General features: G+C 41.9%; 1 protein-coding gene across 2 annotated transcripts in view; it reads left to right on the forward strand.

Annotated features, from left to right (window-relative positions):
- Positions 1-16380, forward strand: part of LOC136686733 (MOB kinase activator 3B) — a 41357-nt gene that overhangs the window by 8141 nt on the left and 16836 nt on the right. The window contains exons 2-3 of one of the 2 annotated variants that reach the window (XM_066660681.1): positions 10158-10740; positions 13371-13622. In XM_066660681.1, coding sequence (XP_066516778.1) covers positions 10323-10740; positions 13371-13525 — 573 coding nt within the window. In that variant the 5' untranslated portion in view covers positions 10158-10322 and the 3' untranslated portion in view covers positions 13526-13622. Of the gene's footprint in view, positions 1-10157; positions 10741-13370; positions 13623-16380 lie in introns of those variants that run through there. The other variant, XM_066660680.1, reaches the window with a different exon arrangement.

Below are 16380 nucleotides of genomic sequence, written 5' to 3' on the forward strand. Positions count from 1 at the left end.
GTTCCAGCCCAGTCATTCACATTCCTGTATACTGGGATTTGTGACATTTTCACAGCAAAACAACACTGAAATCCTAAAAGAAGGTTCATGTGGGGTCACCAATAAAAGTATCTGTTACGTGTTAACCCCCACCAACACCTAAATTCTTCAGAATCCTTGGCTTTTGCAATATAATAGATACACCATACTGCCTTTATTGTTGGGTGTACTGAGATATTGTCTGAGCAACAAAAACATCCAAAGGAATCCACTATGGAAACTGGTAAACAAGCAAACTATGTTTTATCAAGTGTATTCTTATGTATTTGTTTACATGTTTTAACAAAAGAATCGAAAACCTTTAAACAGTACGTAAAATATTTTAAAAAAAATTTAAAATTTTATCCAGATCTGTTGTTCAAAGTAAAGACATGATTCGTGGAAGTTTTTGTCCTTGTTTTTTAGTTTTTCAGTGCCTAATCAGGATCAAGATAGATCAAGCTAGAAAAACAGGTAGAAATACGTCTGCAAAAGTTGCTGTCTGAAACTCAAAGAATGCCTTTACGTCATATTCACATTGAAATTTGAACACATTCAGATGGAAATAATCTCTTTGAGAGTGTTTACACTTGGCATTAACATGCGTTTTTCTGTGATTGGGTCACATTTGACTTTCACATGTGGATTTTTCACATGAAAAGCCAGGTGTAATCACTCCCAAGACACATTTGGAAGTGATCAGAGACACATCCCATCCACATTTTACAGGTTTAAGTGTGAACAGACAAGATTTACAACAGTCGTTGTACTGATAGGAATTCTGTGTCAGAACCCTGCACAATCCTTTCTAACCAGTCTTTACTGCTCTCTCACGCCTAAAAAATCCTCTGGAAGATCATGGCACTGAACACTGCAGAAATCTGCAGCTGCAGACACATCCCTTTCCTTGGCCACTGCAGACAATTCACTGCCTTAAACGTTGATTCGCGAGGTTTAAGAGTGTGTAATACACTGGCTGTAGCATCTGAAATGGGCGTGATGTATGCAGTGGGGTATTTTTATGCAGGAAAGTAAAATCTGACCCATTCTGCCCAGTCTGGGAATGCATTTTAATGACAAGTGTAAACAGAATCCGGTCAAAATATATCCAGACACTATTCACGGATATAAAACGCATCTTAATGCCAAGTGTAAACAGACCAGGTCACTTTCTATACAGTTAAATCTGAGCTATGGACCGAGCTTGGACTCAGTGACAACAAAAATACACTGGCTTTAATCAAACCACTAGTATTTTGGCTCCTTGAAATGTTGTATTGGTTTCCCTCAATGGTCTATCATTTTAAACTTCAGTCAACTGATGTTATGTTTTAAGTCTTCATGTTTAAGCCACACACATTGTTTAGAGTTTCCATCAGGTTTGAGTCAAAGCTAATCAGCAGGTAACAACAAAAATAAATCCAGAGGAGACACACTGCTATATTTGTCAGTGGTTTGTTTTGCCTGATTTCTTTTTGTTGTCCGTCTGGTTCTTTAGTCAGTCGCTTCAAATGAATCCCAGAATGTAGGCCTCTGGAATAAAATGTAGATCTAAGATGAAGTTTTGTGATGATTTGCTTTTAAAATTCAGCCAGTTATTAGAATTTCAAGTGAAGGACTGGAGAAGAAGAGAATGTTTATTTTATACTCATTTTATACTCTTTTGAGACTGCCTGGAACACTGCAGTTTCGAAGCAGAAAGATTCAGCCAGGATTCCATCATGATGTATCTTCTAGTGTTTCACCTTATAGATAAGACTGGTCCCAATTATTTAAACACAGAGATTTTAGAGACAGGAAGAAGACAAATTAGCTTAGGCGTCAGTTTGTTATGGATGTAGATAACTTCTTATTTTGCTACTGAAAAAAGCTGATTTACCAGAATATCAGTTCTTTTAGGAGGAGCCATAAATCTTTTAAAGGCACTCTCCATTTAAAGCTTTTGCACAAGACAAGGACATTGCTGAGTAAACTTGACATATTTTTACATATAATACAAAGAACTATTACAAAACCATACTAGTTTTGTAGTAAATTGTGCTTTAACAGTTACCCCTTAAAAACATTACATCTTTCAGCAGATGTAATTACTGTTATAGCATGGTTGCTACCTGGGAAGGAAACTGAGCCAGTTTCAGCCTGCAGAGAGAGGAGTGGTGCTACCCACTACACCCACTGATAATTTAAAAGATCCAGTTTGGTCTAGGTCTTAGACTCTGGGTCTGGGACTCTAATCCACACTGAAATCTATGCATTTTATATGTTTTGTTGATTTGCTTTTTATATTTATATATAACTTAGTTGACTCCACTTAACATATTCATTCATTCATTGTCCGTAAGCGCTTATCCAGTTCAGGGTCATGGTGGGTCCGGAGCCTACCCAGAATCATTGGGCGCAAGGCAGGAATACACCTTGAAGGGGGCACCAGTCCTTCACAGGGCAAAACATACTCAATCACACCTACGGACACTTTTGAGTCGCCAATCCACCTACCAACGTGTGTTTATGGACCGTGGGAGGAAACCAGAGCACCCGGAGGAAACCCACACAGACACGGAGAACACACCACATTCCTCACAGACAGTCACCCGGAGGAAACCCACGCAGACACAGGGAGAACACACCACATTCCTCACAGACAGTCACCCGGAGGAAACCCACGCAGACACATGGAGAACACACCACACTCCTCACAGACAGTCACCCGGAGGAAACCCACGCAGACACAGGGAGAACACACCACACTCCTCACAGACAGTCACCCGGAGGAAACCCACGCAGACACAGGGAGAACACACCACATTCCTCACAGACAGTCACCCGGAGGAAACCCACGCAGACACAGGGAGAACACACCACATTCCTCACAGACAGTCACCCGGAGGAAACCCACGCAGACACAGGGAGAACACACCACATTCCTCACAGACAGTCACCCGGAGGAAACCCACGCAGACACAGGGAGAACACACCACACTCCTCACAGACAGTCACCCGGAGGAAACCTACGCAGACACAGGGAGAACACACCACATTCCTCACAGACAGTCATCTGGAGGAAACCCACACAGACACATGGAGAACACACCACACTCCTCACAGACAGTTACCCGGAGGAAACCCACACAGACACAGAGAGAACACACCAAACTTCTCACAGGCAATCACCCGGAGCGGGACTCGAACCCACAACTTCGAGTCGCCAATCCACCTACCAACGTGTGTTTATGGACCGTGGGAGGAAACCAGAGCACCCGGAGGAAACCCACACAGACACGGAGAACACACCACATTCCTCACAGACAGTCACCCGGAGGAAACCCACGCAGACACAGGGAGAACACACCACATTCCTCACAGACAGTCACCCGGAGGAAACCCACGCAGACACAGGGAGAACACACCACACTCCTCACAGACAGTCACCCGGAGGAAACCTACGCAGACACAGGGAGAACACACCACATTCCTCACAGACAGTCATCTGGAGGAAACCCACGCAGACACAGGGAGAACACACCACACTCCTCACAGACAGTCACCCGGAGGAAACCCACGCAGACACAGGGAGAACACACCACACTCCTCACAGACAGTCACCCGGAGGAAACCCACGCAGACACAGGGAGAACACACCACATTCCTCACAGACAGTCACCCGGAGGAAACCCACGCAGACACAGGGAGAACACACCACATTCCTCACAGACAGTCACCCGGAGGAAACCCACGCAGACACAGGGAGAACACACCACACTCCTCACAGACAGTCACCCGGAGGAAACCTACGCAGACACAGGGAGAACACACCACATTCCTCACAGACAGTCATCTGGAGGAAACCCACACAGACACATGGAGAACACACCACACTCCTCACAGACAGTCACCCGGAGGAAACCCACACAGACACAGAGAGAACACACCAAACTTCTCACAGGCAATCACCCGGAGCGGGACTCGAACCCACAACTTCCAGGTCCCTGGAGCTGTGTGACTGCGCCACTGTGCCACCCCACTTGAACATGTTTAGTTACTAAATTTAAAGCTTTAAAATGTTTTGTTCTTCAAAATGTAAGATACAGAAGGCAGTTCGTATCATCAGTACTTCTACTTCTGCCAACTTTTCTTTAACTTGTGTCATTGCCAGTTTTACAGAGATTTTATCCATCAAAGATGACATTGTGTGTGTGTGCGGTATTTTTTTTTATCTGTTCTGAAGATCACGGTTGAAAGAGATAAAGGAGGAAGAACACGTCACACTACATCTATTATCTACTTTACAGATATTTACATCCTCAAACCACCTCAGGCTAGATTCCTCTAAGCATGTCTGCCCAAGCGAGTAACTGTAAACGGATTGTTTATGTTAGCCTAGTTTGTTTTTCTGGGAAGACCATTTTTGGCATTTTATTTGTCAGCTTGATTGATTCCAGCGAGGCAAAGGGCAGGAGGGCGTATGTTAATGTCAGTTCCAGCTACATACAGGAGGATGAATGTCTGGTCTCCTTCACACTGCTTCTGTTCTTTGATCTAAATGTAATGGCCTGTGTTGACCTGACCATGTGGTCTCTCCATCCACTCCCCTCACATAGACTTTTTGACCATCTGGTTTAGCTGTGTCAGAAGTTTCTAGCATCAGCAGCACTGAATTAATGCTGTTGTCCAATGTTGAGGGTGTTTAGTTTCTTTTTTAATTTTTTTTTCTAAACATTTTCCACAAATTGTGTTCAGTCATAGTGTTGGGTGTCTTGCCCAAAATTGTATCGTACTTGTGTATCATAGTCTGCTTAACTAGGTGGGGAATAAAACCCCAAACTTCTGCTTTGAAGGCAGCAGTGTTATCCGCTGTGTTGTAATAAAAATAATAAACTTTAGCATAGCGGGATATATATACCACAATACACAGATTTGGAATCAACCTTGTGGTGTTACAGTAAGAAATCTGATCCTAGAAAGAAACCCAATCCACCACTAATGAGAACCAGGCTTCTATTAAAACACCACAAACCTGGGATACTGCGGTTGCCATGGTTAACATTGAGACACCCAGGTGGTCAATGCTTAGAGGTAGGTACTTGGCAGTGCTATGCTTTGTTTGCTCTCCAGTTTAATAAATTCAGTTCTTTCAGTAAAAGACAATTATGAGAAACTTCTCTGGTGTACTCTCCTCAAGGCCTAGGAATGGGCACCTTTTTACTGCAGCTGTGGTATGAGCTTTCGTATGTGATGGCTTCTTGAGACAAAATGTAGTTTAAGCTGTCCCACATTGTCATCTTTTGTGTATTGTAGCCTTCCACAGTTTGCACAAATTGTAAGACGCTATGGATAAGAACGTCTGCCAAACGACTATAGCATGGTGTGCTTACCTCAGAAGGGAGTCAAACCTCAGTTTTGTGTAGGACTATGCTACTCCTGACACAAATAGAAATGTAATCGAAACATGAAATGACATGAAAGCCTTTGATCTCTTTGCAGCTTCTGGATAAGCCAGGGTTTTTAGCTGGTTCGGTTTGGCTGGCGTATCATACACGTGCAGAAAACTACAGATGCATAGTGCTGGCGAATATAAGAATACATTTTTTGGCATGTCATTATTATGAGACCTTATGTTATAATTACAAAATAAACATCTCAAAATGATGAGAAAGGATGTTGATATTATGAGATATTATGTCATAAAATCAACACGTTGCAATTATGACATAAAACACCTCATATTTGCAAGAAAGTATCTTGTTATTTTGTTTTACTGAGGGCTACCAAATGCTCTACATTTTTCTGACTCAACTCAGTGTCACTGTTTTTATGAAATAATATCTAATAAAAATGAGGTACTTTCTTAAAAACACTTCATGTTCTATATTATAAAAATGGCATAATACATATCTTCATGACTTTATAATTCATAATGATGACAGAGTGTCTCATAAATAACTATCCATTCATTCATTGTAATTGCTGTTCAGGGTCACTGTGAGTCCGGAGCCTACCCAGAATTGCTGGGCGCAAGATGGGAACACACCACGGGGGGTCTGTGGTTGGAGGCGCCAGTCCTTCACCCCTTCACAGGGCGACACACACTCGCATGTTCTGTCTCCTAAATACTAGATAAAGTCTCATAATAATAACATGTTGAAGATTTTTTTTTTTTTTTGGACCTGGCAGCATTTCGCTCCTATAGACTATGCTTTGCCCACAATAGGGCCACAGATAATCTGTCAGTTCAGAAATTCTACACCCATGCCATGTGTAAACCACACCTGAAGCACAAGTCGAGCAGGTCGGGGAATTCCAAGACTTTCTAAACCTTATCCAAAATCTCCCAAACAGTAAAACACACCACTTTTGCTTTAAGTTGTTGTTGTAATTTGACGGAGGGGGTTTTTCTTTGCTGGTTGTCATTATTTCCTTGTTGACTAATGAGGTAACGGATAAATCCCAAAGAGACCACTAATAACTTACAAACAGTCATTATCCCTAATGAGGATCAAGTGGTGATTGATGCAACCAGTGAAATTCCTTTACACCGTGGGAATGTTGCTGTATTTATGAATTTGTTCAATTCATAGAAGTCACACAAAGCAACCATTTGACACAAATCTGCTCTGGACCTCTGAGCTATGAGGCTTAAGCTGGCCTAGAAACAAATGATGAGGGAAAGCTATGCCACCATCAAATATAACGATGTACTGTAAACGTTTGACAGTAAAGGAAACCTTTAGGGCAGGGGTGGGCAATCTTATCCGCAAAGGGCCGGTGTGGCTGCTGGTTTTTGTTCCAACCAACCAGGAGGTCACATGATCATTTGTTTTACTCAAGCCAACTAATTAAAGGAGTGAAATCAGGTGTGCTTGAGCCTGAATGGACTTAAATCCAGCAGCCACACCGGCCCTTTGCGGATAAGATTGCCCACCCCTGCTTTAGGGGCTTAATGTTTATAGTTTACTCTTTAAAATATAGGTTCCTATTTGATTCTTGAGTTCTGGGAAACCTCTGATTACTGTATAGCCTTAGGCCCAAAAAGCTTCTTCCTGAGTGCTGCCAAGTGGGGCATCTGTCTAAATGTTGGTTGATCCTTGGCGATGCCACAGTCATCCGTGAATAGTCATCCAAAATGATTGTCTGTAAGCTGATATAAAAGAATTAGCAGTTATAGCTTTAATCCATTCATGGCAGAGGACCTAAATAGTACCTCTTTTTTATCACTATTCTACCTTTATCAATATAATATATGAAACCATAGAAATTGAATTTGTAACATTTGTTTATTCTCATATAGCAAATGATTTATAGTTTATGTATTTTATATTTTCCCTCTACCTGTATATGCTCCCGCCACTTTTATTTTCCTCAAGTAGCCCTATAGATGAGTATAGAGACATTTTAAAGGGTTTTTGTGTAAGAAGTAATTGTAATTCAAACTTCAAACATTATTTTGTCATTTTATGGTGACTGTTGCATAGAATTAAATTACCATTATTGATTTGTTGAACAAAAAATTGGCAGCACGGTGGTACAGCAGGTAGTGTCACAGTCACACAGGTCCAGGGACCTGAAGATTGTGGGTTCGAGTCCCGCTCCGTGGTGTGTTCTCCCTGTGTCTACGTGGATTTCCTCTGGGTGACTGTCTGTGAGGAGTGTGGTGTGTTCTCACTGTGTCTGCGTGGATTTCCTCCGGGTGACTGTCTGTGAGGAGTGTGGTGTGTTCTCCCTGTGTCTGCGTGGATTTCCTCCGGGTGACTGTCTGTGAGGAGTGTGGTGTGTTCTCCCTGTGTCTGCGTGGGTTTCCTCTGGGTGACTGAGGAGTGTGGTGTGTTCTCCCTGTGTCTGCGTGGGTTTCCTCTGGGTGACTGAGGAGTGTGGTGTGTTCTCCCTGTGTCTGCGTGGGTTTCCTCTGGGTGACTGAGGAGTGTGGTGTGTTCTCCCTGTGTCTGCGTGGGTTTCCTCCGGGTTACTGTCTGTGAGGAGTGTGGTGTGTCCTCTCTGTGTCTGTAGGGGTTTCCTCTGGGTGACTGTCTGTGAGGAGTGTGGTGTGTTCTCCTTGTGTCTGCGTGGGTTTCCTCCGGTTGCTCGGGTTTCCTCCCACGCTCCAAAAACAAACGTTTTGACAACTCAAAATAGTCCGTAGGTGTGAGTGTGTGAATGAGGACTGGCACCCCCTCCAGGGTGTATATATGAATGGATGAATGAATAGTTTGAAAATGGCAAGTGAAAAGAATGTCACTGCATTTGTTATGAGTTTTATTAAAGAAAAAGGAACTCATAATGAATGCAGTGACTGACACATTTTTCTCACAATTTTCAAACAAATTTTCAGGTTATTTATTGAATAAAACACTAATTGTCATTTTTAATACTATGCAACAGTTACTGTGTAAACTGAAGTTTGAATTACAATTATATTTTACACAAAATATGCTTTAAAACAAACACTTAATAAAAGCCAATCTTTGTGTATTAAACGCTGTAGACATCTGTATGTTTCTCTATGTTTATCATTTTTACACTCGTTCGATCTGTGCATGCATCAAACCACTCTGAAGAACTGGATTATGAAAAATCTCTGCCATGTTTTAAAGGCTTCAAATTCCATTCTTGGGGCTCAAACAAGTAAACCCAAATGTTAAAGATGGGAACATTTACCTTCGAAGACTTTAGGCTTCAAACCGGCAAGTGAAGCTTCTCTAAAATTCGGTTTTACAAGAAAATTATCCCAGCCAAGCAAGCTGCAACACATCCACACACAGAGCTGATGTCTATCGGCACAGAGCCCTGACCTCAATCCCATCACACTGCTGCACTGCTGTTCAAACAGAGCAGTGAATAACCCCACTCTGCCTCACCAGGCCTGAGCTGACAGTAATAGCTCAGTTCTATTACACAAGCTCCCTTTTCTGACTCAACCGGCAGTAACAGAACAGCTGTCCTGGGTTTTTGCTGACATACACACACTTGCTCATCTGCCCCGCGGTTGCGTATAAAGCTCTCGGACCCTGCATCTGAAAAACACACCCAAGATTACTCATTAAACACACACACCCATCTGCAGACAATCTACATCTAATTTAAGAATGCCCCCAACAATAGGTTTCAGGAAGTCTTTACCCTTCTTTTTTTATTATTATTTATTAATGAGTTACTTTCAAAAAAACAGAATCATACACGAGAGTGCTGTTTAAAAGCAGATAATAGTAATACATTTTATTTATATAACACTTTTCATACATCAAAGATTCTGCTCAAAAGGCTTTACATTAAGCTACAGAAATTTAGAAGAGAGGAAAATAGGTAGATAAACAAAAAGGTTCCAACCAATTTAGACATTCATTCTCTGTAATCCTTATCCAGTTCAGGGTCGTGGTGGGTCTGGAGCCTACCTGGAATCATTGGGCACAAGGCAGGAACACACCTTGGAGTGGGCGCCAGTCCTTCACAGACCAACACACACACATTTATTCACACCTACGGACACTTTTGAGTCGCCAATTCACCTACCAATGTGTGTTTTTGGACCGTGGGAGGAAGCCCACACAGACAAAGGGAGAACACACCACACTCCTCACAGTCACCCAGAGGAAACCCACGCAGACACAGGGAGAACACACCACACTCCTCACAGACAGTCACCCGGAGGAAACCCACGCAGACACAGGGAGAACACACCACACTTCTCACAGACAGTCACGGACTCGAACCCACAACCTCCAGGCCGTGTGACTGTGACAATGGTATTAAGAACTGAAAAAATATACAAAATGCACAAGACCAAACAAATAATTGACAACACAGATCACTCAAAAAATAAATAAATAAATCATAATCAAAAGAATGGATAAAAAAAAGTTAATTAAAAATGCATTACAATATATTTATATAGGTAAAATATTAAAAGAAAATATAACATCTACTTAATTATAAGCTCTGTTTAATTGGAACGGTTTAAGTTATTTTTTAAAAACGTCCACTGAGTCTGTTTTTCATAAATCCTCTTGGTAAAGTGTTCCACTGTTTGGTGACATGGGGCGGCTGGTTGGACACATTTATTTTGGGGGGATTTTGGAACATTTCATAGGCTTCTTTGATCAATATCTATCCATTATCAGCTTGTAACATCTGTTTTCTCTGTCTTTCAGAGGAGCATGCCATAACTGGAGGACCACCATCAGCTGAGGAAACCTTAAACCATTGTGATCAACATTTGCCTTTTCTTTTATCCCTCCATCCCTTTCCAAAACCCTCTCCCCTACCTCTCATCATCATTATTCTGCATTCCATCAAGAGTCCTTGACGGCGGAGGGATGTCCATTGCCCTCAAGCAAGTGTTCAACAAGGACAAGACATTCCGGCCGAAGCGGAAGTTTGAACCAGGTACGCAGAGGTTCGAGCTACACAAGCGGGCGCAGGCGTCCCTACACTCGGGCGTGGACCTGCGGGCGGCCGTCCAACTGCCCCCCGGAGAGGACCTCAACGACTGGGTGGCCGTTCATGTGGTGGACTTCTTCAACCGAATCAACCTAATCTATGGCACTGTATGTGAGTTCTGCACAGAGAAGAGCTGCCCGGTTATGTCGGGGGGACCGCGATACGAGTACCGCTGGCAAGATGAGCTCAAGTACAAGAAGCCGACCGCACTGCCCGCCCCACAGTACATGAACCTGTTGATGGACTGGATCGAAGTTCAGATCAATAATGAGGACATCTTCCCCACAAGCATAGGTGAGGAAAAGCTATATCTGCCAAGGATACCACTTTTTTGTGCTTGACTAAAGTGCAGTGCATTGGAGATCTTAAATTATGTAGGGTATGATACATCAAAATATTAATTTATAATATATATATATATAGTAAGAAAACACTTCAGCTAAAATGAACATGTGGTAAACATGCTTATGCCTAGTGGTACCGTTTGGCAGTAACATCTAGAATGAGATCTTCCAGATTAAAGAACCTAAAAACAAGCCCAAAACTCCCCCATTTACCTTCTGATGATGTAATTTGAAGATATGAGGAGCTTTTAAAAGGTCCTATCAATGTGTATTTTTAAGGGCAGACTGTTTTGAGAGGGTTAACCAGGCTGGTTTAAGACTTTCACATATGGAACGAAAAATCTCAATTGATCTGACTGAACTCATGTGAGTGGGAGTGAGCACAACCCAACACATCAGATCAGATCAACAGAGATTTACACGATAAGTAAGCACCAATTACCAGTCCCATTCTTGTGGTTTCCAAAGCCTACTGTTTCCATTATAAATGGTGTTTTGTGATGTCACAGGATACATTTCAAGTGTGGGGTGGGGATTGTGTTAGTGGGAATCCTACCAGGTACCAAGTACCAAAAAGTGAGTAGAGCCAAGTCGAGTTGATACCATGATAATAACGTACAACCCCAGTTCCAGTTTAGACTGAGAACTTTGTTGGCTGTTGTGAGCATGTGAACGTCACGCTTGTGCCATGAGGATGAAAATAACCTTTCGGTGGCTTGCAGGCAAAGCCATAGACGTGTTCTTTACCTGAATATCAGGAGCAGACACTCCCCGTGGCAGGACACTCTGAAGGAGAGGCTCGCTTTCATCTTGACATGAAACACCAGGCTAGGCAGCACTACATCAGCGGTACCGGAGGCCAAACACACACCACACAAATCACACACACACCTGGGATATAGTAGGTCACACCTGGACGTCAGAGACGTGATCACTTTCATCAGTCTGGCCTTAAAATGGCCTGACCACAAAGACAATTATATTAGTCAATGAACCAGGGAATTAATGTTATATTCATATACTCTATGATTTGTGACTTAAAGGAACACTAGGTAGTATTTTAACATTAAAATTACAGCTTCAAAATCATTGTGATGTTTCACTGACCTGTAATAGGGAGAATAAAGCCTCTGTCTTTGTTACTCCTCGCTCAGCACCTCAGAAACTGCACTATGTAACTTTTGAAGGAGGGTAGGGACCATGCAACAGTGTGTAACATAAAGAAGCCCGGGGATATTTAGCTAAGTGTGTGATGATGTAGGCACGAGGTTTTTCTTCAGTCTATAGCTTTAAATTATGGCTTTTACCCCAGTGGCACCCTGCCTTCCACCATCCACTGTATCTTTCCCACCGATCCCTCACTCTGAACTGGGCCCAGAGGCTGTGAGGTATTGCTGACACGAAATACTATCACCCACGTCAAGTCAATTATTCAGAGCCAGAAGATCCCCCTGAGACCTGCCCTTCACTCCTAGCAGTCACCCCCTCCGAAACATGAACCAGAGGCTCAGGTGCTGGAGCGATGAACCAGGGGAAACAAAGGCAAAACAAAGGCTTCGTACTAGGGGCATAGAGGTATGAAAATATCCTGTCAGGGTGTTATTGACCAAAATGATCAGAGCAGTGTTCGAACAAACTTAAGTGTTTAAAAACCAATGTTGATATTAAAATTGATATGGCTTCAACTGATACCTCTAGTAATGGCCTTAGTGATCCTGAACTAGGCATTCTCAATAATGACTTGTCTGTCATCAAATCCTCACAGCAATGTTAGTTTACAGTTCTCCCAGAAGAGAAAAGTGGGCAAAACTCCCTGAAAGAGCTGGTGTTTATGAACGATTGGCTTTTACAAGGTTTACATAAAGAGTCAATGGAGTCCAGCCGATATAACAGCTGCCTGATACATCAGCTGATATTGAGCTCTCATGGATTTTATCACAGTGATATTTTGTATCAGAGAAATACAGGCTAATCTGCTATATCCGAATTTTATTTTTTTTGTTTGTTTATTCATATTCGGTAAGAGCTTTACCCTGATTTTGGGTCACTGTGGGTTTGGAGCCTACACTGAATCACTGAGTGCAAGGCAGGGCCAGGAACTGATCTCAGTGCTTCACACAGTCACTCACACATTCCTGGGGACATTTTCACACTCTCACCCAGTCACACAAAAAAGGGTGCACACAAAGGAACCCCATAAAGACACAGGGAGAACCCACCGGATTCAAACTCAATTTGACCAACCCCATGAATAGCTGCAGGCCCATTATCCGCCTCGAAATGTTATTTTGAGCACATTATATCAATTGCCTGGGCCCTAAGCAGTAGGCTGTTACACAGCGATCAATGCAGTTACATCAATGTTATTAGGTTTTATCACTAACCATAACCTCATTGTCCTACGTTTAGAGCACTGGCCCCATGTACCCATGTGGGTGCCACCACAGAGACAGCAAACGCTACCACTACAGTGACAGTTTTTCTGACAGTGTACACAAGGCGCTAGCAGCAAGGTTTTTTTTTTAATCCCTCCTCCACTTTTCCTCTTTCGTCTCCACTCCCCTTTCTGTGTGTTTTTAGGTCCTCTCTGGGCGGGATGTAAATTATTCAGTCCTGACGCGTGTGCCTCAGCCCAAGCTCAAGCCTCCTTCTGTTTGTATTGGGAGAAATATGCATTATTCAGAACGGCTGGAAGAAAAGGCCGAGCGGAGGAGTTTAGCGTACGACGAGGATGAAACAATGCAGCACTGTGTTGAAGCTTGGAAGGAGTGGAGCTCGTCCAGTAGTGCCCACACGCTTTAAAAACAGGGACGGCTTTCTGCAAAGTCTGTAAGGGTCTCTCTTTAACCCTGAGAAGTTGAGTTATCGTCAGCAAGAAAACAAAGATGTGCTGTAATTTGATATAACTTACTTGTAGCTTTCTGGAAGAAGAAAACTGCAGGCTTTAAACTTTCAGTCCATACATATTTTATCACAATTTTAATTTGATGAAAAGTTATTGTGGACACTTAGCATAATTGTAGGACTGTATTATTATTATTATTATGAAAAATGTATTTACTTAAGCAGTACTACTGTAGTCCATCTATAACAGTGAATACATCCACTGTTGTTGAATATGTTGTTAAACTGTAACTGTAAATTGTAAAGCAAAACATAGCGATAACTCCACTTAGGGTAAAATGAGGAATCTGGACTTGCATGTGGTCACCACAGAGACCAGTGAACCTAAACACCTTACGCAGTCAGCAGGAAAGGATTAGAGTTGAAATCTGGACTGTTCTGGAGCTTTTGGATTGGGCAGTGCGCCAGTGGTCAGCCACCTGCGCCCGAGGTCAAAGCATTGGGTTTCAAGACTGGTGTCTCGCTTCTCTGCAGTTCAGGGTAGAGGTCAGAAAGGCATATGACGCAACGACCAACGATGATCGATGTGTTTTTGTGTGGTGTGGTGTCATTGGCTTCATTTATTGAATAATATTGTAATTGATTTCCATTGATACTTATATTACAAAATCAAATGACTCTCCATTTTCAGACTAATACATCTTCTCAGTATTGAACACAGTGGTATTTGGTGGCTATGTTTTTGCACCAAATATGGGCCTTCAAAAATGTCAGGCCTTTTTAAAATCATCAGGCCTCGTGGTTCATTCACTTATTTTAATGTTTGAAACTTCGGGATGAAGCACAACCTACAGGGCCACAGTAGTGGCGTGAATCTGTGAATCGTTTTGTGCTGTGGTCTTGAATGGACTTGGCCAGTACCCAGTGTCTACATCTTTGAGTCTCATTACCAGAAAAATCAACCCAACTATTACAACTTTATTCCATAACTCCAAAGTGACAATTACTTTCAGATAGTGTTAATTAAGAGCTTAAATAAGACAAAATAGACTTCTGATTATAAATAACATCATTGTTATTGACCCTTTCAATTGATACTGTGTGTGTGTGTGTGTGTGTGTGTGTGTGTGTGTGTGTGTGTGTGTGTGTGTGTGTGTGTGTGTGTGTGTGTGTGTGTGTGTGTGTGTGTGTGTGTGTGTGTGTGTGTGTGTGTGTGTGTGTGTGTGTGTGTGTCTCCTGTCCCATGTCTGTTGTCATGTACAGTGTTTTAAGTGCATTTTTTACACTCGGTCCATATCTGTTCTTTTCAGAATGTTATATAATCATTTATTTCACACATGCACACTCTCTGCATCAGCAGTCCCAAAAGCTCTCTCCCGCTCTCTCTTTCTCTATCTCCCTCCTTCTCTCTGTTCTTCTTCTCTGTTTCTGCTAAAGATTCGTGGCACACAGGCCCTGGGGACTGCTGCTGAAGCTCTCCACAGCTCTAGCTGCTTCAAAGAGGAATTTACAAGGCTTTACAGAAACACACACACATACTCTCACACACACTCACAAGCCTGCACATGTTCAGCAGAGCACTGCTTGCCCCTCACTTGCTGTTATGAATAATAACCTATAAGGATGTTTTGTTGGTGTGTAATGATATCCATTTTCACGTTTGACTGATTTCTGATTCTTTGTTTCAGTCTGATTTGATTGGATTCAGTTAGACACTAAACCCATTCATCAGCACATAGCGCTTTTTCTGATGAATCAATGCTGCTGTTCTTGCTGCAGTGCTTGTGCCTTTAGCTATAAATGATGTAAAAGCGGGTAAATAGTTTTACACGGTGATGTTTTCATCACAGATCCATTGGTTCCAGATCAGCAGGATTACGGAACCACGGCGGCTCGAATTCTACCAGCGAAAGAAAGAAAGAAAGTAAAGTAAGCAAAGTAAAGTTAAGTAAGTAAGCGAAGTAAATGAGTAAAGTAAAGTAAGGCAAGCAATGTAAAGTAAGTAAGCTAAGTAAGTAAACAAAGTAAGTATAGTAAGCAAAGTAAGGTAAGCAAAGTAAGTAAGGTAAGCTAAGTATGTAAGCAAAGTAATTAAGCTAAGTAAGTAGGATAAGCTAAGTAAGTAAGTAAGCAAAGTAAAGCCAAGTAAGTAAGCAAAGTAAGTAAGGTAAGTGAAGTACGCTAAGAAAGTAAGTAAGGGAAGCAAAGCAAAGTAAGTAAGGTAAGTACGGTAAGCAAAGCAAAGTAAAGTAAGCTAAGTAAGTAAGGTAAGCAAAGTAATTAAGCTAAGTAAGTAGGGTAAGCTAAGTAAGTAAGCAAAGTAAAGTAAAGTAAGTAAGCTAAATAAGTAAGTAAGCAAAGTAAAGCAAAGTAAGTAAGGTAAGTGGAGTACGCTAAGTAAGTAAAGTAAGTAACCTAAGTAAGTACGGTAAGCAAAGCAAAGTAAGGTAAGCTAAGTAAAGTAAGCTAGGTAAGTAAGCAAAGTAAAGGTAAATAAGAAAGCAAAGTAAGTAAGCTAAGTAGTTAAATAAGCAAAGTAAAGCCAAGTAAGTAAGTAAGGTAAGCAAAGTAAGTAAGGTAAGCAAAGTAAGTAAGCTAAGTAAGTAGGATAAGCAAAGTAAGTAAGCTAAGTAAAGTAAAGTAAGTAAGCTAAGTAATTAAATAAGCAAAGTAGGGTAAGCAAAGTAAGGTAAGCTAAGTAAGTAAGCAAAGTAAAGTAAGTAAGCTAAATAAGTAGGTAAGCAAA

This window comes from Hoplias malabaricus, chromosome 2 (assembly GCF_029633855.1).
Source record: "Hoplias malabaricus isolate fHopMal1 chromosome 2, fHopMal1.hap1, whole genome shotgun sequence".
Taxonomy (NCBI): Eukaryota; Metazoa; Chordata; class Actinopteri; order Characiformes; family Erythrinidae; genus Hoplias; species Hoplias malabaricus.